This window comes from Aspergillus luchuensis, chromosome 1, assembly GCF_016861625.1.
Source record: "Aspergillus luchuensis IFO 4308 DNA, chromosome 1, nearly complete sequence".
NCBI classification, from domain to species: Eukaryota; Fungi; Ascomycota; class Eurotiomycetes; order Eurotiales; family Aspergillaceae; genus Aspergillus; species Aspergillus luchuensis.
The window spans coordinates 5,103,396-5,127,590 of NC_054849.1; the positions used below are offsets into that span (position 1 = coordinate 5,103,396).

General features: G+C 50.0%; 9 protein-coding genes across 9 annotated transcripts; 4 read left to right on the forward strand and 5 right to left on the reverse strand.

The window, feature by feature from the left end:
* Positions 1 to 414: 414 nt before the first annotated feature.
* On the forward strand, positions 415 to 1,694 carry AKAW2_11725S (glycoside hydrolase family 43 protein; the record flags this gene model as incomplete). The annotated part of the gene is made up of 2 exons (XM_041684241.1): positions 415 to 957; positions 1,017 to 1,694. The coding sequence occupies 2 exons, from the start codon at positions 415 to 417 to the stop codon at positions 1,692 to 1,694; spliced, it is 1,221 nt and encodes a 406-aa protein (XP_041538445.1).
* Positions 1,695 to 3,302: 1,608 nt separating this feature from the next.
* On the reverse strand, positions 3,303 to 5,328 carry AKAW2_11726A (LCCL domain-containing protein; the record flags this gene model as incomplete). Its single annotated transcript, XM_041684242.1, has 2 exons — positions 3,303 to 4,758; positions 4,814 to 5,328. 2 exons carry the CDS (start codon positions 5,326 to 5,328, stop codon positions 3,303 to 3,305), a joined length of 1,971 nt encoding a protein of 656 aa, XP_041538446.1.
* Positions 5,329 to 6,275: 947 nt separating this feature from the next.
* Positions 6,276 to 8,790, forward strand: AKAW2_11727S (uncharacterized protein; the record flags this gene model as incomplete). The annotated part of the gene is made up of 4 exons (XM_041684243.1): positions 6,276 to 6,669; positions 6,727 to 8,324; positions 8,407 to 8,553; positions 8,602 to 8,790. 4 exons carry the CDS (start codon positions 6,276 to 6,278, stop codon positions 8,788 to 8,790), a joined length of 2,328 nt encoding a protein of 775 aa, XP_041538447.1.
* Positions 8,791 to 9,306: 516 nt separating this feature from the next.
* Positions 9,307 to 10,057, reverse strand: AKAW2_11728A (MARVEL domain-containing protein; the record flags this gene model as incomplete). Its single annotated transcript, XM_041684244.1, has 5 exons — positions 9,307 to 9,343; positions 9,401 to 9,450; positions 9,510 to 9,697; positions 9,760 to 9,916; positions 9,995 to 10,057. The coding sequence occupies 5 exons, from the start codon at positions 10,055 to 10,057 to the stop codon at positions 9,307 to 9,309; spliced, it is 495 nt and encodes a 164-aa protein (XP_041538448.1).
* A 3,481-nt stretch (positions 10,058 to 13,538) lies between these two features.
* On the forward strand, positions 13,539 to 14,585 carry AKAW2_11729S (uncharacterized protein; the record flags this gene model as incomplete). Its single annotated transcript, XM_041684245.1, has 1 exon — positions 13,539 to 14,585. The coding sequence occupies one exon, from the start codon at positions 13,539 to 13,541 to the stop codon at positions 14,583 to 14,585; it is 1,047 nt and encodes a 348-aa protein (XP_041538449.1).
* Positions 14,586 to 15,146: 561 nt separating this feature from the next.
* Positions 15,147 to 16,085, reverse strand: AKAW2_11730A (uncharacterized protein; the record flags this gene model as incomplete). The annotated part of the gene is made up of 2 exons (XM_041684247.1): positions 15,147 to 15,835; positions 15,953 to 16,085. 2 exons carry the CDS (start codon positions 16,083 to 16,085, stop codon positions 15,147 to 15,149), a joined length of 822 nt encoding a protein of 273 aa, XP_041538450.1.
* Positions 16,086 to 16,808: 723 nt separating this feature from the next.
* Positions 16,809 to 18,140, reverse strand: NSE4 (non-structural maintenance of chromosomes element 4 family protein; the record flags this gene model as incomplete). Its single annotated transcript, XM_041684248.1, has 3 exons — positions 16,809 to 16,990; positions 17,049 to 17,894; positions 17,951 to 18,140. 3 exons carry the CDS (start codon positions 18,138 to 18,140, stop codon positions 16,809 to 16,811), a joined length of 1,218 nt encoding a protein of 405 aa, XP_041538451.1.
* Positions 18,141 to 18,768: 628 nt separating this feature from the next.
* On the forward strand, positions 18,769 to 21,543 carry VPS34 (phosphatidylinositol 3-kinase VPS34; the record flags this gene model as incomplete). Its single annotated transcript, XM_041684249.1, has 2 exons — positions 18,769 to 18,827; positions 18,897 to 21,543. 2 exons carry the CDS (start codon positions 18,769 to 18,771, stop codon positions 21,541 to 21,543), a joined length of 2,706 nt encoding a protein of 901 aa, XP_041538452.1.
* Positions 21,544 to 21,798: 255 nt separating this feature from the next.
* AKAW2_11733A (uncharacterized protein) lies at positions 21,799 to 24,038 on the reverse strand (the record flags this gene model as incomplete). Its single annotated transcript, XM_041684250.1, has 4 exons — positions 21,799 to 22,387; positions 22,446 to 23,377; positions 23,431 to 23,524; positions 23,578 to 24,038. The coding sequence occupies 4 exons, from the start codon at positions 24,036 to 24,038 to the stop codon at positions 21,799 to 21,801; spliced, it is 2,076 nt and encodes a 691-aa protein (XP_041538453.1).
* Between the last annotated feature and the right edge of the window lie 157 nt (positions 24,039 to 24,195).

The window sequence follows — 24,195 nt, forward strand, 5'->3', positions numbered from 1 at the left end:
TAGCCGCTGAGATAAGCAGGGGATCGAGCGGATCTGGATCTCTCAGAATGGCGAACAGGAATCTGACATTTCCGACGCTGTTGGCAGTGGCTGATCGTCCCGTCCACTCACATCTTAGGAATGGTCAGACAGGGCAAGTCTCGCTCGGCCGGTTTCACCATGACTTGCGTGCTTGACTCCAAACTTTCCTCACCATCGTTCCTATCATCTGTTTGCCATGACCCGTTATCACTGACCTCAAAACCTCTACCTATTTTCCACCTATGGCCCACCTCATTGGCCCAGCTACCTTCTCCCCCTAACCACCAAACACAGTAAGGTAGTAAATGCCACCCTCCAGACCCAAAACAATCCCTGGTTCGCGTGCGCGGATGGCAACATCCTAGCAAGTACACTCTCACCCAGGTGGATACCATGAAAGGCCTCCCATCACTGCTGAACGGCAGCAGCACCAGAAAATGGACACAATCCACCCCATCCACAGATACTGCTGAGGATGAGGGCCAGAGTGGTAGTACTATATCACCCACCAAGCCGCCCTCAGCGGACATTTCCTCAGGCGGCTCAAAAAACCCCATGATCTGGACGCGAAGGAAGATAACATGGCTCATCACCCTGATAGCTCTAAGCGTAGCCATAATCGTGGTGGTGATAACCGTCCCAGTAGTTCTCCTGGTGGACGATGCCCACAACGACGATCCCAGCTACTACAACAGCGCCAATCGTCCAGTCCGCGTCGTGCAAGATTTCCCCGACCCGGGACTAATCCAGGTGAACAGCACGTGGTATGCATACGCTACAGTCGCTACACCAGATAATCCCGATGTTCCTCACGTCCCAGTATCGACATCACGGAACTTCAGCAGCTGGGACTGGCTGCAAGGTCACGATGTCATGCCGGCAATGAGCAGCTGGGAAACGAATATGAATCAGTACGCTCCGGATGTGATTCAACGCGTGAGTAACCCCGCATTCCTCTTTCAATCATTACATATCCAACTGAATATATCGTATAGAAAGACGGCCGCTTCGTCCTCTACTACTCCGGCGAACTAAAAGACTGGCTCCGCCACCACTGCGTCGGCGCCGCCGTCTCCAACAGCACAAGTCCCCTAGGACCGTACATCCCGCACAACAGCACCCTCGCCTGTCCCCGCGACCACGGCGGCGCTATCGACCCCGCCCCATTCAAAGACGTCAACGGGACTCTCTACGTCGTCTACAAAGTTGACGGCAACAGTGTCGGCCACGGCGGAGACTGCAACAACGGCAAGAAACCCATCGTCTCAACACCCATCATGCTGCAACAACTCAACGACGACGGCGTCACCCCCGTCGGTGACCCCGTCCAAATCCTAACTAATGAGAAAGTCGATGGACCGTTAGTCGAAGCTCCAAATATTATCCGCACTGATCGGGGCATCTACTATCTGTTCTTCTCCTCGCATTGCTATACCTCGTCAAAGTATAGTGTTAAGTATGCGTGGTCGACGTCATTGAAGGGGCCGTATACGAGAGCCGAGAGACCTCTATTTCGAACTGGGGACTTTGGATTGAAGTCGCCTGGAGGTGCGACGGCTTCGATTGATGGGAGTAAGATTGTTTTTCATGCTTTTTGCGGGGATTATCGGTGTATGTTTGCTGCGGCGATGAATATTACGGCGAATTATACCATTTTGCCGGCGGCGCTTTGAGGTGGCTGTATTATAGACTTGATAGATTTGGTGATGAAGCTGTTGTGTGTAGAGAAAGGTTAGATGTACATAATTGAATAAAAGTTATAGACCTTATTAAGCACAAGAGGCCTCCATAGTATGTAATACAATATAAGTCCAATGGAAAGGCTGGATTCTCTATTAACCAGCCCACACAGATCACACAAACCCACGTGACACACGCCCCCTCGACCAAAACAGAAAAAAGCAGAAGCAGCCAGACAGCCCTCAGATTAGCTCTCAGGTTCTCACCGGTTTCCAGGCAGATATAATAGTTAATGACTTATGCGAGAAAATTGCACTCGTCAATTGCCGGATACCATGCAAATTTGGCTTTTGATTTCATATGAATTCGTCACTGGGCTGTCTGTTGCTTGTATTCCATTTCCCCCTTATTTGATCCATCTCTTGTTTATACCATGAGTTCAATTTTCATGTCTGTATGTTCTGTGTCATTAGCTGTATGGTATGCATGCACATTTACATGTCATGTTCAATGTGATAGAATGTAAGTATCCATATCACCAAATGGATAGTAACAACAACCTCACTGCGTCTCATGGGCTTGCTTGTAGTTTGTAGTTAGTCGTAGACAGTATATAAGCTGAGATAAAGTATGAGCAATCTCAGTGTTTGATTCGATATCAAAATAGGGGGTAACAGAAAAACAGGTAATAAAAAGGGGAAGAATAAAGAACACAAGCCATCAGATTGAAAACTACCGTTAAAATCATCACTCCTCATTGACCACATGCTTCGACATCGTTATCTTCATGAGAGAAACAGATGGAGCAGTAATGTGTGTATGAGAGTCTCGGAGTAAAGTGCTAGATTTCTTTTGTCATCATTGGCGCGGTGGCATCATGGGATAGAGCAGAGGGGATAGTGTGACTTTTGCAAACGTATCAGAAAAGTTGTTAGTGCTGGTAATAAGAGGAATGATAGCAATAGAAGAGGTGAAAGTGGTCAGTATAATATAAAAAAAATTGAGTGAGGAAAGCAAGGCAAGGCTGAAGGCTATCCCCAAACATTAGAGGATAATTTCCTGCCAACAATATAGAAGGTGAAAAGGGACATGTTGATAATTCAAACAATAATGCAGCTTGGTAATCTCTTAGATCTCTGTTCAATCTCAATCATCCACCACTTGGGTCAGATGTCTTCTTCCATTCGGTCTCCCGAAGGATGAAGTCCACTGCCTGATATGAATCATTAAAGGGTGTCATGAGAAAAAGCTCTTTGTGTGTGGTTTATCGTCATTGAGATTAGAGAAGCCGCTATCCATAGAAGTTCATAGAAAGCAGCTATGGATAGGCAAGAGTCGCGTCGAGCGGCTCATCATCTAAGATATTACACATGTGGTGTGTTGCTTCGCGAACTTGCGCGTGGTTTTTGTAATCAACGCGGATGGCACGTGACCTTGATTTATCCTGTTTGGTGTACACATGCTGATTAATAATAACATGTATAATATGCGATTCACATTATCCAATTGTCTATGTTGCAATATCCTATTTGAATCCATATATACCTATCCCACCAATATATCCACCCAATCATTACCTAACTAGGTAACCGTGCCGTAGTCTATGAGGCAAGCGCAGAATCATCCCCAGAATCATCATCAGGAGGAACCCAATTCCCCTCACTCTCCCAAGTCCCCGGCCTCGTAAAATCCTCATACCAAATCCCACCCAACGCATTGACCTTGATATATCCGAACCGGAAATACTCCGGCTCACCATCCAAATGCCGCGTCCAATTGAATGACTCCAACATTCCATCATCAGACTTGAACGCCCGGAATCGTTCAACGTCGTTAACAAGCACGCTAATACCATCTGCATCCTTATCTACATCATTGAAATTGAACATGATGTTCTGACTCGACAAAATAGCGGGAGCACCAATGACAGGCAGAACGCTGCCCAGTTGCGCGCCGTCCAGCAATGCCGCAGATGTCTGGAGTATGCTGTCGAAGCCCCAGCGCGCAATACCATTGATGAACAGTCCTATGAGGAGGCCTTGGTAGAGCAGACTGGGACGCGTTTGGAGCGTTGTCCCCGGTAAGAAGAGGAGGCTTAGAACGTAGTGGTGGATGCGGAGGTTCATGTGCGGAACAAGCATCAGAGCAATCACACCGCACACCATGATTCCGTAAAGAAGAAGCATTTTTGGCATGCGGCCTTCTCTGCGGAAAGCGATGGCTTGGGTGAGGACGATGGCGACGAGAAGGCCGATAATGATGATCAAGGCGGGAATGGCGCCCGGTTGTTGTTGGATGTCATGTGGTGTGAGGCGTGAGATGGGAATCTTGTCGAATGTGTCGGTGTTGAGGGCGCCGACCCAGCAGCTTCCCAACCAGAGGACAGTCTTGTCCCAGTGTGCGGTGAGGTCTGTCAGAGTTTTGCGGACACAGAAGTAGTACATTGCAAAGCCGACGAAGGCGCAAGGCAGGAACCGTCCTAGGGCTGTGGATACCACTTCATAGTAGTCGGGGGAGTAGGGCGGGTCGGAGGACAGAGCGACCTGGAAGTAGACGATGAAGTAGATGGAGGCGTAAAATGCTGCGGGAGATGTGATGAACAGAGATAATAACGTGGTGACGATGACTGAAAAGGTGAAGAGTGGCCAACGGAGGTCCTGACAGCTTGTTTCGGACGACTCTCCGACAAAGGTAAAGGAGACTGGAAAGTATGAGGCGTATCCAATACTCTCAATCCCGTTTCTTATCACTGACGGAAACTTAGTTCTTTCACCCGTTCGTCGCAAGACGCCACAGCCACCTTTCTGACTGTCTATTAGACCAGCGTGTAGTGCTGCAGGACAGATGGCTGAATCTCCGCGGTAGATGGCATCAGTATTATCACCATCTGCAGTTCCCCCAATAACAAGAGGACGATAATTGTACTCTTGCGGGCCTACAAAGTACGGCTCTAGCAGCATCGCATCTGCGCAACTTGCGGGGCAGCGAAAGGCAAATGCCCCGTTGTCAAAGGGGCGGCAGGAATCCCCATTTAGACCGCAGTCGGTAGAATTTGGCCTGCATAGAGAGATGAGTTTGAGAACATCCTAGAACCACGAGAGCAGCAACATACCATAGTCTAGCGTGACATGATAGCTTGACAGGCACACCGTATCCAGACACCTGCTGGCCAGCTACAGAGGAATGCAGGATGGACAGGAATATGACACCCCAGGTGCATATGCATCCGAGCAATAGCCAAACTTTGGCACGGGTGCTCGGAAAATAACGCTCCACAAGGCGGCCTGGTGCCGTCTGCCAGCGCTGCAACCATGGGGTGATCTGATACCGGTATGGGTATGGCGGGCCTTTAACCCACGCGCGGATCCCAGAAAGTGTACATGAGAATGGCTCTGGCGCTATGCGCCGGGGATGGTGGGTTGAAGTTGGCAATAATGGTTCATTCGTGGTCTCTCGCTGGTCGGGCCGGGCGGAGTCGGAACTTTCCCGCCCAACCGTTATGAACTGACTGCTTTCGGAATCATTCTCATTCGGATCAAAGACGGCCAACGGGTAGTCTTGGGAGGTCTTTCCAAAGGAGGACGATGGAGATCTTGACCTGCTTCTCGAAGGGTGCTCCGGGCGCATTGTTGCTCCGTCAGTATTGTGAGGAAGAACCGCGGGAGAACTCAATCCAAAATCAAGAATGAACGGTTGCTTCGGAAGCTCGCCAGTTAGTCATCATGACTGGATTAGGCAAAACCAACACATGTAGTATAGAACCCTTATTAAGAGTATGGATTTTGAAGAGCTATACCGGTGCGACGATAACTGGCTGAAAGCCGTCATTAAGAAATCGTCGGTGCCACTCAAGTATGCCAGGATGTCCCTCCCCCGAAAACAGTCTGCAGCCTCGCAGGCTTCCATTCTTCCCTATCAAGCGCAATCATTGGAGAAGCGCATATCCGGTTGCCCCTGTCAATAAAAAGAGAGAGACCTGTATAGCTGGTCAGAATTATACCTTACCAGATGCTGGAAGCAATCGCTATTAAAAGCCATGGCAGTAAAAGTTCGCTCCTTACACTAGTCTTCTCGCAGCCTTGCAACCGCCGCATTGAATGATGTATATGTGTTAATCGCATCGAATTTACCGGACATGGCTAGCCCTGTTGTTTGTTAGCTTGGCAAGATAGGGTTTCTTCATACATGAGAAAGGGAGCTACAGAACACTGAATGGTTCTGTGGCATAGCCTGACCATCACGCTTCTTCTGATTTGTTGCCTTTCTGTTGCCTTCCTTATACCATGATTTTCAGTGGATATGCCTTTTAGTCTGCTCAAATAATATTTTACAGAACAATTGCGCAAATACGAACTTGCCAAATTGACCGTGTTACCATGGTGGATGACCGCAGCCATTAGCCACCTGACCACGGGTGAGCACGACCCAGCCTCACAGCCTCATCTAGGATACCTCTCGCAGCCTTGTCTCTACACAGATGAGGTATATATTCAGTCATCGAACGTCGATATGAGCAAACCGGAGGATCTTCACTTCAAAACGACTGAGAAGCATTTGGAAGCGTTTCTTCAAGCATGACTTCTTTCCTATTGAGTGATGTGTCGACATCGCCCTCTTCAGAGCCCAAATATGTCACCCAGAAGCAGTGTGTCACTCATCTCAAGCTTCTCTCAGCCTTTGCTGAATTGCGAGATGTAGTTAGCAACAATGACGGGCTTTTCGGGCTTCACGACACAGATGGACATCAAGAGGGTGATGCTCAAGATAAATACCATGCCTTGGTTAAGGAGAAGCGCTGGGCTGTATATGTCGCACGGGCTGTGAAACGATACACAAATTGGTGGTTCCGTTGTCTCCCAAGCCCGGAACCGCTTCCCAAAATGGCAGATATTCGCAGAAATGCTTATGCCAATGTCGTCAAGCCTGAGAAAATAGTGCAATGGCACCAAGATATCCTTCCACCCCTAGGTGAGTGATTCTGATCTCGAATTGACGCACTGCTTGCTAAAACAAGACGTGGGATAGATGTCCTTATGGTCTGGCACTCGCATATGCTGAATCCACGCAAGTATCTCGAAGACTGTATCCGGTATGGCAAGATGTGTGTTTGGGGTGCAGGTTTCCCCTGGGAGCTTCTTGACCAGCAGATCGATGGCACAACTTTTGATTACACGGCAACTGGGGAAGCGTGCCGGTATTTCGAGTTTCAGGTCGGTTCTAGTTGGGACAACCTTCTTGATCCGCTCACTACCATTGTTCAATGTCCGAACTGCGGCACCGAGGTCATCGTCAGCTGGACAGCGGGCCAAGACGTGACAGACGTCAACCTTCCTTTTGACAACTGCACAGGCTTAGCTGACAAAGGCTTCCATGCTGTCTGCCACAATTGTGATTACCTTATTAACCATGACCGGCTGAAGCTGGCCAAGTGGCGTCAGGATGTGCGGTCAGTGCGGGATCAGAGTCGACCTATGCCCGGGTGCTTCTACAACTTACGTGGTGTCCCATTCCCCGTGTCCATGAGCTGGAAAGAAGCAGCATACTTATATCCAAGCCAACTTATCCGGGTTGTGGCGGACGACATCCTGGAGTTTACTGATCCCAAGGCCAATCAATGCCACAGTATCGCCGCAGTGCGCGATTATCTCAGGAAAAGAGTCCAAGAACGCAAAGTCCTGCAGATGGCACACGAGTCACATTTCTCAAAGATTCAGCCCACTCGGGTTGAGAAGATATGCATCCGTCGGATGATCTCTCGATACTGGGATAACTCTAGCCCATTCTCCCTGGACTTGCTCGGCGCTGTCATCAGACAGGGCAAGTTCATTCAACAAATGGACCGTATCAACTGGCTTAGGTCACCGACTCTCTACGCCACCATAAACCGAATGATCCGAAAGTACAGTGTCTTCTTCGGGATCATGGCTGATAACCCCAAAGAAATGGCCGTGCCGACACTAGATGTGGATTTGGCATGGCACACACACCAACTTTCTCCCAGACAATATTACAACTATAGCGTGCGTTTAACCAATAGGCCAATGCAGTTCATCGACCACAATGACAAGGTTGATGAGCTAAAACTAACCAATGGATTTGAATGGACTTGCAAAACATACCGTGAGGTTACCGATGGGGAGATCTACAGCGAATGCGTCTGTTGGTTCTGCGAGGCGATCCGCTATCCCGATCTCTACGGTCATTTCCGCTCATCATTGTTGTGGCTTTCCGATGCTCGCAAAGCCGTTGATGAGTTGCACAGACAGCATGATCATGCCTCTAAGACTGACAGTGGGCCGCACATCTCTATTCACAGTGCTGTTCGCCTTCAGAATAGTGAGGTCAACCGAATCATGAGAGAAACCAAAGCTTTGCAACTTCTAGAAGCTTACAGAAAGTCCCTCAGGCGGGCTCAAAAACATTCCCGTTCTTCCAAGGCGCTTGGATCTGCCATCGCAGCGGTCAGCTCTCTTGTCTTGCCAACCAATCCGACTACGGACACAGTTGTTTCTCAGGACGAGATAAGCATGTTGTCATCCGAGGAAGATGAGGTCAACCGTGAGGATAAAATTCATAAGACCGTCGACGCCATTTCGAATTTCTTCGATGGCATCGAGAAACTTGTAGATGGACTTGAACAGCTGTTCCATGACGATCCTCACTGTACGGATGGATCGCTTAGTGGGCAATGGAATTGTATTTCAGGAACGTGCAGCTCTTCTATCGCGACTGGAAACTGTGTCTCTTGCGGGAATGCAGCTGCTTGTGGTGCTTCTGCAGGGTGCGGTGGCGGTGGTGCTGGAGGATGTGGTGGAGGGGGAGGGGGAGGGGGAGGGAGCTCAGGATGTGGTGGTAAGTTCTTCCTTGTCTTTATATGAGTTGGTCTGATGTATCATACAGGCGGGGGCGGTGGGTGCTGATATCTTAAACTGCGCCATAGCGGTATCTCAGCTCAATCGCCGGAGACATCTGCAGACTTGGTGCTGTATCGAGAAAGCTCGAATAGATCATGACCCTCTTCGATTCGTGACGACGAAAAGGGGCGGCCAGGAACGAGTCTGTAAGGATGTTGTTGCCTTGATCACCTGACACATGCATGTATCTTCACATGATCGCTGTTTCCATATGAAGATATGTAGCGCAGATATTAGATGGAAGTTCAGTAAATTGGTATATGATGCAACTGTTTCAGTTCTGATATTATGATATAGTATATTGAAGCAAATTATCCAAGTGCGCATGCTCGACATCAAATGTCTCGCTTGGCACTCAGACTCATCTCCCGGGGTATAGTAACGAATGGACGCCTCAGTACCTCTAAATAGCAACCATCTCAAACAGGTATAGGTGGGTATAAGCAAAGCAAATCATAATATCATCTCATCTCATCTCCTCAAAGCCTCCACCATTTATTAAAGCAGCATGTCGAGCAAAATTAGTACTAGTGTTGGCGGCAATCATGTATTAGAAGCATTAAGCAACGTTTCACGTGAAAAGAGCGTTAGAGTCGAGTAATTTGCCGGGCGCAAAGCACATGCGCGGCACTTCCAAGACTCCGTCAGATAGCAAATGGACCAGCTAATAAGCGCTGGGACTTTCCCATGTTTAGACGGCAGAACGGCCAAAGAAGCGACGGCGACCACTGATGCGACATTGTTAGTATCGGATTTCTCTCGATTACGGTCATGATATGACTTACTAGGTAGGAGCAGTGCTATCCTTTCTGACACGGAAAGTGAACCAGAGACCCTGTATCACGATCGTCAGTATGCATGTATAAGTCAGCAGGGGGATATACTAAAACATACCACAAGCGCCGAAGCAAGCCAGACAATGGCCGAGATGAAGCTGAACGCTTCAGCAGCCTTCCAGCGACTGCAGGTATTGTTGCGGTAGAGACCACCCCAGTGCCAGATACTGCCACAGCTGAACTTGTGAATGGCGTTGACAAGGATACCGAATGCGGCAAACCACGCAAGGGAGATTATGACGTCAACTGCGGAAAAGGAACGAGTCAGCATTCGCGGAGGGGTCAAGAAGGGAGACGTGACGACGCACATGGCCAGGAAAAGAATCCAGAGGAAAATGGTATGAGCCATATCAGGCCAAGGAGGATTGATAACCCGGCGACAACTTCGGTGTAAATCCAGCGGGCCTCAGGCCATGCGTCACCACTGTATTGGGCAAGGTAGTGACCGATGATACCAGCGACGACCTATTAAAATTGATAACTATGTTAGCGTGTGAAATAGAGAGCAGAACAATTTTTCATGAATCATAATGAAATACATACCGCACCACAAACAATTTGCGCGACGCGAAAGACAATGGAGATTAGGCGGGAGATAACAGGCATGTTGGCGATTAGGTGATGTGGAGTCGATGCAAATGCAGGGTCGCCAATAGTATGATGTAGTAGCTGTTGGAGTAAGCACGAAGTAGATAGCTAGCGTCACTGAAGCAGGAACGAGAAGTAAACCGGTAGAATAGCCAGCAAGAAGTGACGAGAGAAAGAAAAGATGAGGTGGAGGTGTGATTTAAATAATCGAAATGACGATCAAGCTACTCAGAGGAGCCGATGATCCGCAACACGAATTTTCTTGGGCGAGGAAATACCAAGAAAGACGAGGGGGGAAATGAATTTCCCTTGCTCATCGAGTCCTTTCTGGTAATTCTAGTCTGTTCTGATCACCGGGTCTGCCAGTGACATGACATCGCTTTTGAGACTACGATTGGCCAGCCCACAATCTTGCGTCCTGCCCAACGTTCAGTGCGCAACATTTCTCCTCAACCAGGCTAGGTAACTGATCGACCCGCTGGCAAGAAGTGGATGGGGATAGGGTGGGAAGTTTCTACAAAGTATAAAGTAAATTTTTTTTTCTTTTCAATTCGGTGTGAAGAATCTAAATTAATTAGTGGTCCTCTTGATCTGGTGAGAGCGTCACAATGCTGCGATGGGCTGTGTTTGCGCCGAGTCCGCAGCTCTAGCTACCCAGTTATCATCCTATGGTTCAACTTATAGGCAACCATCAAAGAAGTGCCACATATAGAATTACTCAGCCACATTCTATACATTTCATCGTATAATCTGCAGAGCGACCTGCTTTAAGGCTGAACCACTCGCTTGCAAAGAAAAAAAAAAAAAAAAAGAAGCTGTTGGAAAATCGTACCTATTGCTCTCCACTGGTCCCCATCACTAGGCTATTGTTCCTCTCCACCGCACATCCACCCGCTAACTTCAATAGCGCCCCGACTTTACCCCCTCCGGTTTAGGGGATCGTTGCCAGTCCCTTCTTTTCTCCTAGTGGGTGTGAGTGACCCATGTTTATCCCGCCCTGTGGATGGAGTACTCGCTGGAGTCAGTCCATTCGACTGTCCATCAATCCGACCGGATGACCCAGGACTTAATAATCCGATCGGTCACCCATGGAAGAGAAATGGGAAAAAAAGGGGAGGGTAAAACAGCTAAAAAATCAACACGCGAAAAGAAACAACCAGAACCGTAAACAGTGGTAGTGGCTGTGACGTCAGGGGAGATGCGTGGCAGCCTAGAACACGTAGTTTAATGTGGCGCTGCCAGTAAAGGTTGTTGTTGTTGTACAGGAACCAGTGGGCACGACGTAGTAGAAGCCATTAATTTGCAGGTACTCGGTGATATCTCGTTACTATAACTAAGCTGCCCTCGTAATTAGTAACACACCTACGTCATTTCTTCACATTCCGATCGTCTTGAGTGACAGCAGCCGGGATTCCAGGGCCTGGCCGGTAGTCGGGCCCTTCTCATTAGTGGTGGGTATTGCCTGATCTATCTTCTTGCTACTAAGGAACTTCGTAGGGTAGTCTACGAAGTACGTGTTGACAACAAAATCTGATGACGGAGAACTTAACACTGTTCTAGGCTTCTTTTATTGGTAATATCCTCCGAAGTTCACCAACCAGGGGTGATCCTATAAATCGGACAGACCCCGAAGTTCTAGAGTTTAGCGCGTGGAAACCTTAAGCTTACGGCAACCAAAAGGGGCGCAGGGCCGGAGATTCTTTCCACGGGCTTTGACTGTGTCACATGTCACAGTGCAACCTTTGGACTAACTATTTGGAGGACACCCTATTTGCGCTTACCCAGCTGGCACATCTCCCCATTATGAATATATCCTAGCTAGACACCTATAAATTTTACAAGAACTTTACTCTCCTATTTTACCAGCTTTTATTACTATAAGCTATGTATCATGCCCGCTCGACCTACCAACATCTGCGCCCTTTATTATGCACCAGTATGAAGCCGACCCATAAACCTGGCTCTACTGAAAAGTCCGGAGAACCATGATATCTAGACAGTTCTTCTGAACGTGTGTGCTACTTCTTACAGACCGGGACTAGATCATGCATGCTATTACAATAAATCAGATTGATATGGCCCTGCGGGCCACTACTAGTCTGGAAGATACCAAGTACTGAATAAGTACAGATTATCCCTACATCGACCCAGTTCCCTACCATCTCCTGAGGAGCCTATACGCATATCAACATAACCAAGGCATTCTGATAGACCTGGCCATGAAAAAATACCACTACCTCGGGGTCTCTATGGTCTTCTTCGAACGAATTGAAAGCCTACTCTTCTATGAGAACCGTATTAAGACTCCTGATTATGATGTGCCGATAGCCGGACTTATCTACCTGACCCATACTTGAGGTTACTACTAGCCAGACTTATACTGCCGACTGCAAAGTGACCTTATATAGGCAGAGTGACCTGTACCCGAGGTTCTCGACCCGCTTTTAACCATAGTCAACGGCAATTTCTATGTTGATAAATCAGCAGAATGCTCCGACACTGTCAGTTCTGCTCCTTCTCGGCTCCTCACAGACTCGAAATTCAATGTGGATGGCCAGGGCTCATAGGTGATGTCTTGTCAGAGACGGTTGTCATCCTACGGTAGTTCTTTAGAGACGGTGGATGTATCAAGGTGTGATTTCCAGGAGTTCAAACCGACCATATTATCCAGCTGCTCCGAAAAGATCTGGCTTATAGAAGACTGAACCTAATTTTAGCAAACATCCCATCCGAATGGTGCCCGCGAGCAATATCAGGACAATATTCGGACCAGGACCGCAGCTAACGCGAAGAGCAGACCGATATCGGCAGCTATTTCGTTCGGGCTCAAGTCATCGATGGCATACACCTGCTAAAAGCAAATCTTCTGAGGGCATCAGGCTGCCGGATATGGCGATAAAGAATGAATAGAGGTAATATGTACATGGAGGAAAAGTCAGCGCGGGCTTCTGGCTGGGGGGAGGGGGGCCCTAGAGCATATACCGCAATTGACGTAAAGCATAGCCGCAAGAGGGGAGAGACAAAACCCGCCGCAATCCTAGAATCAGTATCCAATCGCCTCACGGCGAGCACAGCCTCCAGACAGAAAAGACTGTACGGCTGAGCTGCTAGACCGAGATCATTCGAAACTAGCCAATACTGTCCATCCAATGGCCATAATGATCGTCGACGTGCACCTGTTGGTGCCTGCCAGCGCCGCATGGATCATGGTTCGGGCCTTGTCTATTCTCCACTACAAGTTGATACTTGCGGGCGATTCCCCCTCATCACATCAAAGAATCGCTTACACTAACAACCATCCCAGCATGTCAGTGAGAGACAATTGTCGCACGAACGCGTAGTTAGCACAATGACAGATACAGGGGATGCCTGTCACTTTGTCTACTTATTTCCACTGTCACCCCGCGCTGCGTCCATACTCCCTCTATCAATTCAAACCACCATCTCTCTTAATTCTAGCATATCCTAACAATCCCATTCCAACCCAACCTCCATAAACATGTCCACTGAAAACCACGAAAGCACCTCACCATCCGGTGTCCTCCTACTAGGCAGCATCCCCCTCTCCTCAACAGAAGAAGTCTTCAACAAGATCCCCACCGCACTACCAGCCCGACTCTTCTCCATCCCCGACGGCGAAACCGGCGTCCGCGACAACTACATCCGCTGGCAAGTCGACAGCTTCCCCAAGGAAGCCATCCACCAATTCCTCGGAGGAACCGACCTACCCGCCGACCATCCCGGCTTGACCCTGAACGACATCAAGCCAACCCGATACGACACAGTCGCACTCGAATCCTACCAAACCTTCCTCAAGCTCCGAGACCAAAAGGTCATCCCCTCGGGAGTCCGCTTCCAAGTCTCCCTCCCCCTACCCCTGAACTGCGTACAGGGCCACACACGCGCAGACCTCCACGCTCAGCTAGACCCTCTATACGAGCAGCGCATGATCGAATCAGTCCAATCCATCATCCAGAACATCCCTGCCCACGACATCGCCCTCCAATGGGACGTCTGCTTCGAGGTCACAGCGCTTGAGAACGAGCGCGGCCGGCTCCCAGACCCCTTCTTCAAGCCTCATTTCTCGCCAGTGATGGAGGGCGTGCTAGAGCGTATCCAACGCGTCAGCGACATCGCTCTCATCCCCGCTGAAGTCCCGCTTGGATTCCACCTATGCTACGGGGACCTGGGGCATAAGCATTTCGTCGAGCCAGAGGATCTCGGTCTTCTAGTCGAGTTAGCGAATAATATCTTCGAGCGGATTCAGCCTCGTCCGGTTAATTGGGTGCATATGCCTGTGCCTAAGGATCGGGATGATGTTGCTTACATTGAGCCCTTGAAGGGGCTGAAGATGGGCAAAGATACCAGGTTGTATTTGGGGGTCGTGCATGCCTATGATGAAGAGGGTACTCGCCGGAGAATCCAGACGGCTAAGTCAGTCGTGTCGGACTTTGGGGTCGCGACTGAGTGTGGGATGGGACGGACTCCAGCTGAGGAGCTGAACAGCATCCTGGAGATATCTAGAAATGTTGCTTCGCCGGTGTAGTTATAGATTGGTGCCGTGGTGGTGTGGGGCTTTTGTTCGGGGCTTTGGAGTACCGTGTATAGAGCAATGAGAAATACCGTCAATTTCTGTTTGGTATGAGGTGAACTATGCGATGAGCATACTTGGACATTAGGAATCTTTCTTGTTGAAACATTTGTGGCACCCGTTTGCTGAACGGCCGGCGATATAGCGTTTTGATCTACTTGGCAACATGCTGTGTGAACATTTTTGCTTGATGGCCGCTAATCATTGCCGTAGCTAAATTTCACCCGATGCAAGGGAGCGCACAATATCTACGTAAATACAAGGAGTGTCCACCAAGAGCGCACAATGTCCGCTTTTATTCAGAGTCACAGCGCAGCTGGTTCTCATGACTATTTTCATATTAAGCTATTGGTACAATGAAAGAATGGCGTTAAAGAACACCACGAGACAGCTTGCTGTCGTTCTCAGGATATCTCAATTCGCGGCCCTCGGAAGGAAACAAGACGGAAGATTAACGAGTAAGGGAATCCAGGAGGTAAGACATTAACGAATTGGACCGGCCATCCATCTGTCGTACTACACATGCTTCCGATCAGCAAGAAACCATTCCATGACGGTGCGGAAAACCCCCTTCGCGCCGCTCTCAACCACATCCCCATGGCAAGGAATCAGGAAATTGAAATCCCAAATATCAATTCTGCGGATGGACTCGGTGAAAGCCTGCCGATCTCCACTGGACAGGACATACCAGACGAATCTCTTCTGCCAAGTCGCAGGTGAAGAAGCGGACATCAATGGAGAGACCATCTTGGTGAAAACACCCGACGTGGCGCTCTCTTGAGTCCTGGAGTACTGCTCCCTCGCAGGCAAGTTGAACAAGAGATCCGCCTCAATGAGCGAGCGGGACGGGCGATGGTAGAAGACAAGTTCGCGCGAAGGGTGGCCATGCACATATTCCGTCTCGAATTCCGCGTCAAACTCTTCCGAGATCTTCTGTTTTCCATTGGCGTCCTTGCGGAAGACGTGTTCGAAAGGTGCGGAATCCTTGGTTTTGGGGTTGGACTGGCGCTTTTCCCAGAGCCCTTCGGGAGCGATAATGGCAGCATCAGGGAATGCCTCCTTCCAGGCGGTCAAGTGAATATGATGCTCCATATCCAGAGCTGCGATGTATTTGACGTTGCCTCCGAGACCGGTGATGGTATCGCGCACTTCTTGAGTCAAATTAACAGGAGAGAAGACAGCGACGGAACCGGTTTCCATTTTGACTATTTTCACCAATATGATAAGATACCATTAGCATGACATGCGCACATTAGATTTGAATTACAATGACACCGGGAAAGTGTGAGCCGGAGTAAAAGAAGAGGAAATGAAGTGCGAACCAAGAGTCCCACGTCCACCAAACTTGAGCCGACCGAAACGCGCAAATGGCAAGCTTAAGGTAATGACGTTGGAAGTCACATTGCGGATCACCATGACCTCTGAAGGATTGGCGGGGAAGAGCTGGGGCGCCATGATGAATGTTGTGCGGCGGAGCAGCGTAATGGTGAAACCAAGCTGCGGACGGGTGAAAGACCACGAGAGTCTAGTGATGTGAGAGTGTGTACAAAAGAAGATAAGGTCGCGATCGATCGGGGACGAGCAGTAGCTCTGCCTGGGGAATTCACTCGGGCGTAGAGCCTATGACGTAAGGCACCCAGGGCCCGTCCTCTTGTGTTCCCGCAACCAGCAGGAACAATCTGGTGTTACGTGCCTGGTGAATATTTCCGGAAGGTGCTAGCTACTATCATTTACTATGTATTTAGCTAACTCCAACTTGCCACTCCTCGAGGAAAGTCGGACCATAAATTCTTCATGCATCTCCACATAAGCTGTCAACCACATGCCGATTGTAAGGTACTCAGCTTGGGTGGGGTTTGAATTGGAGATAGAGTTGGGAGCTTGGCTGTCTTCGAACCAATGACGATTTGGCCAGCAGCACTAGTTACCCTCCAGGGACCAGTATTTATCCCTCTGCTGGATGCAAAACCTTGGGGACAAGTAGACTAGTTGTGGACCACACTCTGTATCTAATTCATTCAGGACACCCATACGCCGTGACAAAATTCATGCTCAAAATTTATACCAACACCGTTCACACCAAATGGGTATCACGTTATCCACACATAATCAAAGCACTCCCACAGAATATAAACAATACAGAACGCACTTCTCCGAACCCAATCTAGTCATCTGAAATTAGCCTTGCCAGGATTGTGCTGTATTTTGCGTCTCTTCCTCCCGATGAGGAATGATGGAGTCTTTGATGTCATAGACTTGGATCAACTCTTGCCAGGTCTCAAAGTCGAGTGTGAAAATGGCCTGACGCTTCTTAATGCCCTTTCTCTGGGCCTCACTAGGCGCATGAGGCTTTGCCGAATCTGTTTGAGAATGGTCAATTAATTCCTCATATCATGTAGGGTACTAAACAGAACTTACGCAAAGTGGGCAAGCCCCGGCTATCCACCGCGATTCCAACCAAGCCGTCCCGGACCAAAAAGCTAACGTAGAATAGATTTTCCACACTTTGTCCGAAAGAGTGCGGGTTAATGCAGAATTGGAACAGAGGAACACCTCCATCATCGGCCACATTGTTCCTTGCCATCACCTCTTGCACCGTATCTTCGTCGGGGTCATCTGGCAACTGCGACAATTCTGCCTCTACCACATCTTGTCCGTTGTTTTGGGTTCTAGCAAGAAGTCGATTGATACTGGCACACATAGTCGTCAAATTCGATGTTTCTTGCCTGTCCAGATCTTTTTCTTGCAGTTCTTGCGGTGCAACGGCCCGCGCTGGGTCGATTCGTTCACGGGCTCTTCGTACAGGTTGCTGCCGGACGCGCTTCTGTACTGAAAGCGGTCCCAGTAGGAATCCAGGAACTGACGGCCGGGCATTACTGCAGAAACAAGCAGCGCGCCCGAGCCAGTCCCAGTTCATCGCATCCCCCTGATCCTCGTCGCTGTCGTTGGGGTCCATCTGGCTCCTTCCGATACCCGTGCGCCGCCGTTGGGTGCTGGAAGGCATCGAAGCTTGGGAGTCCGCAGGCGCCCGGCGCATGAAAGAGATACACTTAGAGACAAACTCATCCACATCTATCCCTGCACTAGCATCCCCCAGCACCAACTGTGCCGTCTTTTTGTATGACAGATCTGCCGCTTGAACAAGCAGCCGTGAATCGATGGTTGCGTCAGAAGTCTGCTTGACATTCTCGAAGATGTCGTTCGCTTTCTTGATGGTGTCACGCAGGCCATGGTTGCCAGCCTGTAGATATTCATTCCTAGAGTCTACCATAAACCATGTCAGACTCGGCAGCAAGATACAGAGCCTGAGTCAGCCTTACCGTTGAGGTCCCGCGTCAAATCTCTGAGGCCCTTACGAACTTGTCGCCTTTCTCGGTGGTCTTGATCCGGATCGTAAAACTGATTGACACTATTCCGTGTCGCCTGCGACGCTACCTGAGACTGAGTGTCTTGCACATTAGAGTCTCTTGCTGATAGTCGAGCTCGCTTGGCTCTACGGGCGTGTGCCATCGTTTGCGGCTGGTTTCTTTTGGTGTTCCCTGTTGCACTTGAACTATTCTCCTTATCGGATGGCGATCCTTGTGACACGGGGTGGTTCGAATATGTAGAGGAAAGAGAAGGTGCCATCTCTAGCCGCCGGGCAGATATTCTGCGACAACACACCGTTGGGGAGGAGGGGTTGACAAAGAACACGACTGGGGCCGCCTCAGGTCGAGTGGCTAAAGGGTAGTAAGACAAAGGACAGATACAAAGAAGGTCCTGAATGAAAAGGAGGCATAAGCAAATGCGTTGCAAATCAGCATGAGCTACGGGCTCATTGAGTCCCGATAGCAACCCGTGATATCTTTCTCTCCGGGATATCTCTTTCTTGGTCGCCCAACACAGGCAAATCCACCGAAGCGCGCGTTGAACGCGTGGTGCACGTGATCCTAGAGGACCCCGCGTCATTGCTAGCTGTTGCCCCAGGCCTCCCGCCAATCAGCCGCTGCGGCTCCATTGGGTCTCCGGCCGGAGCTCCCCGTCCAATGTCACCCGCCGCTCACTTCCCCGGCAACCCAGTCCCTAGTCCTCATTTCATACTTGCAATGAAGGGTGTGTGGTTACATATACGGTGGACACAAATGGCCCTGAGCTAACGATGGAGGCCTTTACCTTTACTGTGTCCACTCAGGTGGATTTTCCAATTCATGTGAAGATGTATGTGTGCCTTGGTTTCCCTTGATCCAACAACAATCGAGCAAGTTGGCTAACTTTGGATGGATGCAGTGGCTCATTGGAAGGGAAGCAGAAACAAGCGCCTTTCTCCCTCCTTTTAAAACATCCAGAATTGCGTCACATCGGTTCCGCGCAGAATCCCGTCTCCGACCTCTTCGTGACCATCCAACTATGGTCAGATTCCAAAGCCTTGGGCGTGCCTTTGCAGACCTCATATAAGGCCTTCAAGTCCGCTCGAGCCTGGAATGAATGGCTGCAGCTGCCGATATCAATAAAAGATGCTCCCCTCAAAAGTCAACTGGCCATTACCGTTTGGGATCTCTCCCCGTTTGGCGGCGAAGGAGCGCTCGGACACTATGTGCCTTTTGGCGGAACGACTATACCGTTATTTGACGGAGAAGGAAAACTGAAGATGGGCAGGCAGAAATGCAAGATATATCGTCACCGAGCTGCGGACGGTTTCTCCACAACGACAACGCCGTCAACGGCGCCTCCGAAACGTCGGAAGAACAACGCCCCAGATCCGCTAGGCCCATCAGAAGAGGAGATGGAGCTAGAACGCATCGAAGTTTTGATCAAGAAGCATGAGATGGGGGAAATACCACGCATCGACTGGATGGACAAACTGGTCTTTCGCCAGCTGGAAAGGCTGAAACTCAATGCGGAGGAAGCTGCAAGGAAACGGGCCTTACGTCTGAAGGCTACGAAACAGAAGCGCTCGGAGCATGGCGGGGATGAGGACGACTCAGATGATGACGAAGTGGACGATGAGAACTTCATTCTCTACGTGGAGTTTCCGCGCTTTGATCACCCCATCGTCTGGTCCGATCATGAGTACCCAGCTCCTCCAATGTCATCCTACTCCCAAGGTGCGCCTGCAAATGCAAATCCCGCACTAAAGCCCGTACCGGAAGTTCGCTTTGGTCCGGGAATAGAGGGCGCGGATGGTGGCGGTGTCATCAGAATATACGACCCTGAAGTTGGTCAAACCGGTAATCCATGTGAAGACAAGCATCGGAGACTGATCCGTAGCCATCGGACGGGCATCATGGATCGTGATTTAAAACCAAATCCCAAGATTCGCGATGAACTCAACGTAATTCTGTCATACGAGCCCACGCAGGATCTCACCGCTGAGGAGAAAGACCTAATTTGGCGATTCCGATACTACCTAACCCGTGAGAAGAGAGCGCTCACTAAATTTGTCAAGTCGGTCAACTGGAGGGACGTTGGTGAAGCGCATCAAGCCGTCGAGATACTGCCCAAATGGACCGAAATCGATGTAGACGATGCTCTTGAGTTGCTTGGACCGACTTTCGATAATCCTGCAGTTCGTTCATATGCAGTCGAAAGACTACGCAAGGCTGACGATGAAGAACTACTTCTTTACCTGCTACAACTTGTACAGGCTCTGAAATATGAAGAACACTCTCACGGTGATGTTGACGACGCCGCCCACGATTCGTCTTTGGCCAATTTCCTTATAGCCCGCGCTGCGAACAATTTCAAATTGGGCAACTACCTACATTGGTACCTTATGGTTGAATGCGACGATGCAGGGCCAGGAACATTGTCAGCACAACGTAGACTCTTCGCACGCGTGGAATACTACTTCATGGCAGAGCTCGAGAAAGTCCACCCAGAGCATCGCAAGACCCTCCTGCGCCAAGGTGAACTGGTCACTATACTCACAAAGATCGCCAAAGACGTCCGGTTCTCGCGCGAGAACCGAGTCCTCAAGATCGAACGACTGAAGCAGTGCCTCAAGGACCCGAAGAACGACATGCTACACATCGACCCTCCACTGCCACTGCCCCTGGACCCGGAAATCCAGGTCACCGGGTGCTACCCGGACGAAGCAAATGTCTTCAAATCCTCTCTCTCCCCTCTCCAAGTCATGTTCAAGACCTCCGACGGACGGAAATTCCCCATCCTGTTCAAAATTGGCGACGACCTCCGCCAAGACCAACTTGTCATCCAAATCATCATCCTTATGGATCGACTCCTCCAAAAGGAGAACCTCGACCTCAAACTCACCCCCTACCGCATCCTAGCCACCAACTCTACCGCCGGCGCCGTCCAATTCATCCCCTCGGCCTCCCTTTCCGCCATCTCCGCCAAATACAAATCCGTCCTCGCCTATCTCAAAGCAAACAACCCAGACGACAGCGAACCCCTCGGCGTCCGCAAAGAAACAATGGACACCTACATCAAATCCTGCGCCGGCTACTGCGTAATTACCTACCTCCTCGGCGTCGGCGACCGCCACCTCGAAAACCTCCTCCTCGCCCCCGATGGCCACTTCTTCCACGCCGACTTCGGCTTTATCCTCGGCCGAGATCCCAAGCCGTTCGCACCCATGATGAAACTCTGCAAGGAAATGGTCGAGGGCATGGGCGGGACTACTTCTCCCTTGTATCTCCAGTTTAAGCAGTATTGCTTCACGGCGTATACTACGCTGCGCAAATCGGCGAACCTCATCCTAAACCTGTTCAGTCTGATGGTCGATGCGAATATCCCTGATATTCGGGTCGAGCCCGATAAGGCTGTTTTGAAGGTGAAGGAGAGGTTTCATCTCGAGATGTCGGAGGAAGAGGCTATTCGACATTTCGAACAGCTTATTAGTGATAGTGTTAATGCTATCTTTGGGGTTGTGATTGATCGGTTGCATGAGTTTGTGCAGGGGTGGAGGGCTTAGGTGGCTGGCATTTTTAGTGGAATCCTAGCTCATTGTGCTGTTTCTTTAAAGGGGAAGGAGTTTTATGGCGCATATCACCGATTAAATGGTTCACTGATGAATTGATTGATACCCTGCTTCGAAGCGGTGGCCATGTCTATAATAACGATAATATATTGATAGATCTATAGACATCTTCCGTCCCTCATTGTATCTGTACTTTTATGCCCAGTTATCCATCTCATCGCAACCCTCCTCTATACCACAGTGTCTTGATCACTTCTCCCCATGATGTCGTGCCGGACCTCCAGCCTCCTCATCATTACGACCCCAAACGCCCAACTCAACCCACTCATTCCCAGTCCCATCATCCCCACGTCTATCTCCGAGATCACCTCCCCCCAAGTCAACTCCCTGGCTTATCCGCATATCCTCAGTCACGGCAGTATCAGAACCAGACTGATCATGCGCAGCGAAAACTCCTCCCGTCTGTTCATGTTCACTGCGCAACTTCGCCTCGGCGTCTTCGTCATCCTCCGGCGTCCCTTCTTTGCATGCCCATGCATCTACGAACCTCAGGACCTCGCGGGGCCACCAGCGCTTCATTATGAGAAGACGGAAGGGGACTAATAGGACAATGAGCACAGGGAATGCGGGTGCGCCACGGGTGAGGGTGAGGATGAAGATGGCTACGGTTATAATGATTTGGAGGATGGTGTAGAGGTGGATGGGGATGTATGATGGTGTTGGGGGCTCTTCTTCGGAGGTTATTGGTTGTTGTTCTTGTTGTGGGGCAAGAGATAGTGGGAGGGGAGGGAGCTCGGAGGGTGGTGTGAGGAGGTAGAAGGTTCGGTAGAGGATTGGGCTGGTGTTGTTAGTGGGGTTTGATTCTTTTAGTGTGGTACGGAGGGTGGATGGCTTACTTGACTGATAGGCTCTGCTCGCCCATGAACATGAATAGCCCTGCTAGGACGCTTGTTGGGGTCAATCCGAGCACTTTCATGAAGGGCGGACTGACGAAGAGGAGGATGACGGCTGAGTGGAGGAATGCTGACCAGCGCTGTTCGTAGACGCGCTTCACTTCGTATGTTTCGGTCTTTTCTTCTCCGTCGACGGTGATTGTGCGCTGCTCCTTCTCTGTGTGCATCAGGGATTCGGAGTGCAGGGGAGCTTGGGGGAGAAGTCCGTTAGCAGGGGGTATTCCTAGAATGCCGCATAGTGCTGTTGTAGTGCCTAGGAGGACAATGTCCCAAGCGAAACCTCCTGGTTTTCTGGTGCCGTAACGATCAATAGTGCAGATGATTGAGCTAACTTCGTGATCGAAGAAAAAGAGCACGGTGATGATGATTCCGGGAAGGATGGCGGCGAACACCCAGGATACGGGGAGATGCCAGAACTCGACGAGGAATCTATCCCGACTGGGAGATGTAGGTTTGAATGAGGTGCTGACGGGGAGTGTCATCTTGTCCAGATGGGCTAGTTCTCCAACGTGGGGAAGCCCGATGAAGATGATGATGGAAATCGCAGCAGCGTACTCGGTTAAACCCATTCGGATGTATCGGTGGAATAGGGGGCGCCAGCTCTCAGCCGTGGATAGGAATATCGCGAGCAGCATTGTTCCCACAGCTCCTATGATAGCGTAGAGGAATGCTGCAAAGGATAGGCTCTCGTGTGCTCTTTCAAGTTCTTGTATAGCTTTATGGAAGTAGATAATGCTGTTGAGAAGCGAGAATATCTCGGTTGCAAAAGTGGTAACGTAGCGCATCGTCCAATCGTGGGCGTTGACTATAGCCAGGACGTAGTGGAGCCAAGCAGAATGGATCAGAGACCAGGCCATGAATGGCAAGAATGGTATCTGGGGATTACTTGTAAGTCATTACTGGCACAATTTTCTTTTCAGGATCTCACCTTGAAGACATCCTCGCATAACGAATAGATGTTCTCAGCAAGGACTGAGAAAGGACCAGTAACACCAAGGATAGTTAGTGGCTGGATTGAGAATCTGAAATGCTGTCAGTCAATGTTGCTTGGGTTCCCGATGCTAACAAGCCCTACAGTGAGAAGATGATGCCGCATAGGCCTGTACTAAATACAACCTCAATAGTTCCCCAATTCTGCCCAGTCAGAACATAGAGGTCACTGGCAAAGGTGATACCCGGCAGCAGGTTCGTAAAGAAGACATAGACCGCACTGGCAAAGATCAATTGATTGAACACAGTCCAGTCGGATACGTATCTGCGGCGCAAGTTCAGAATGTCCTGCTTTATCAAACGAAAAGGCCGTAACGGGCCCCCTGACGACACAGAACCCCGTAGTACCCGGATGGCCCTGGGCGTATGCTTGGATGGCGTTATGATGGAATGTGCATCTTCATCTTCTTCTTCGTCGTCGTCCCGACCAACTTCCTGATTGTGTTGGACATCGCCACGTCTCGGGGACCTCCTTTGCCTACGGGGTCTACGCCGGAGAGAGGAGCTCCGCGTGGAGGGTGGTCGGAAGGCAGATATCAATGGCATTGTTCAGTCATGGTAAAGAGTAGCCTGGCAATGGTGATCTGGAGGGGTTGAAAGTTGGTCTGGCGGGGAACCAGCGATGCCCGCCTTGGCCCTCATGACGTATCATATCCCGATAAGAGGCTCACGGCATACTCTCCGAACCGCACGGGTGAAGCCG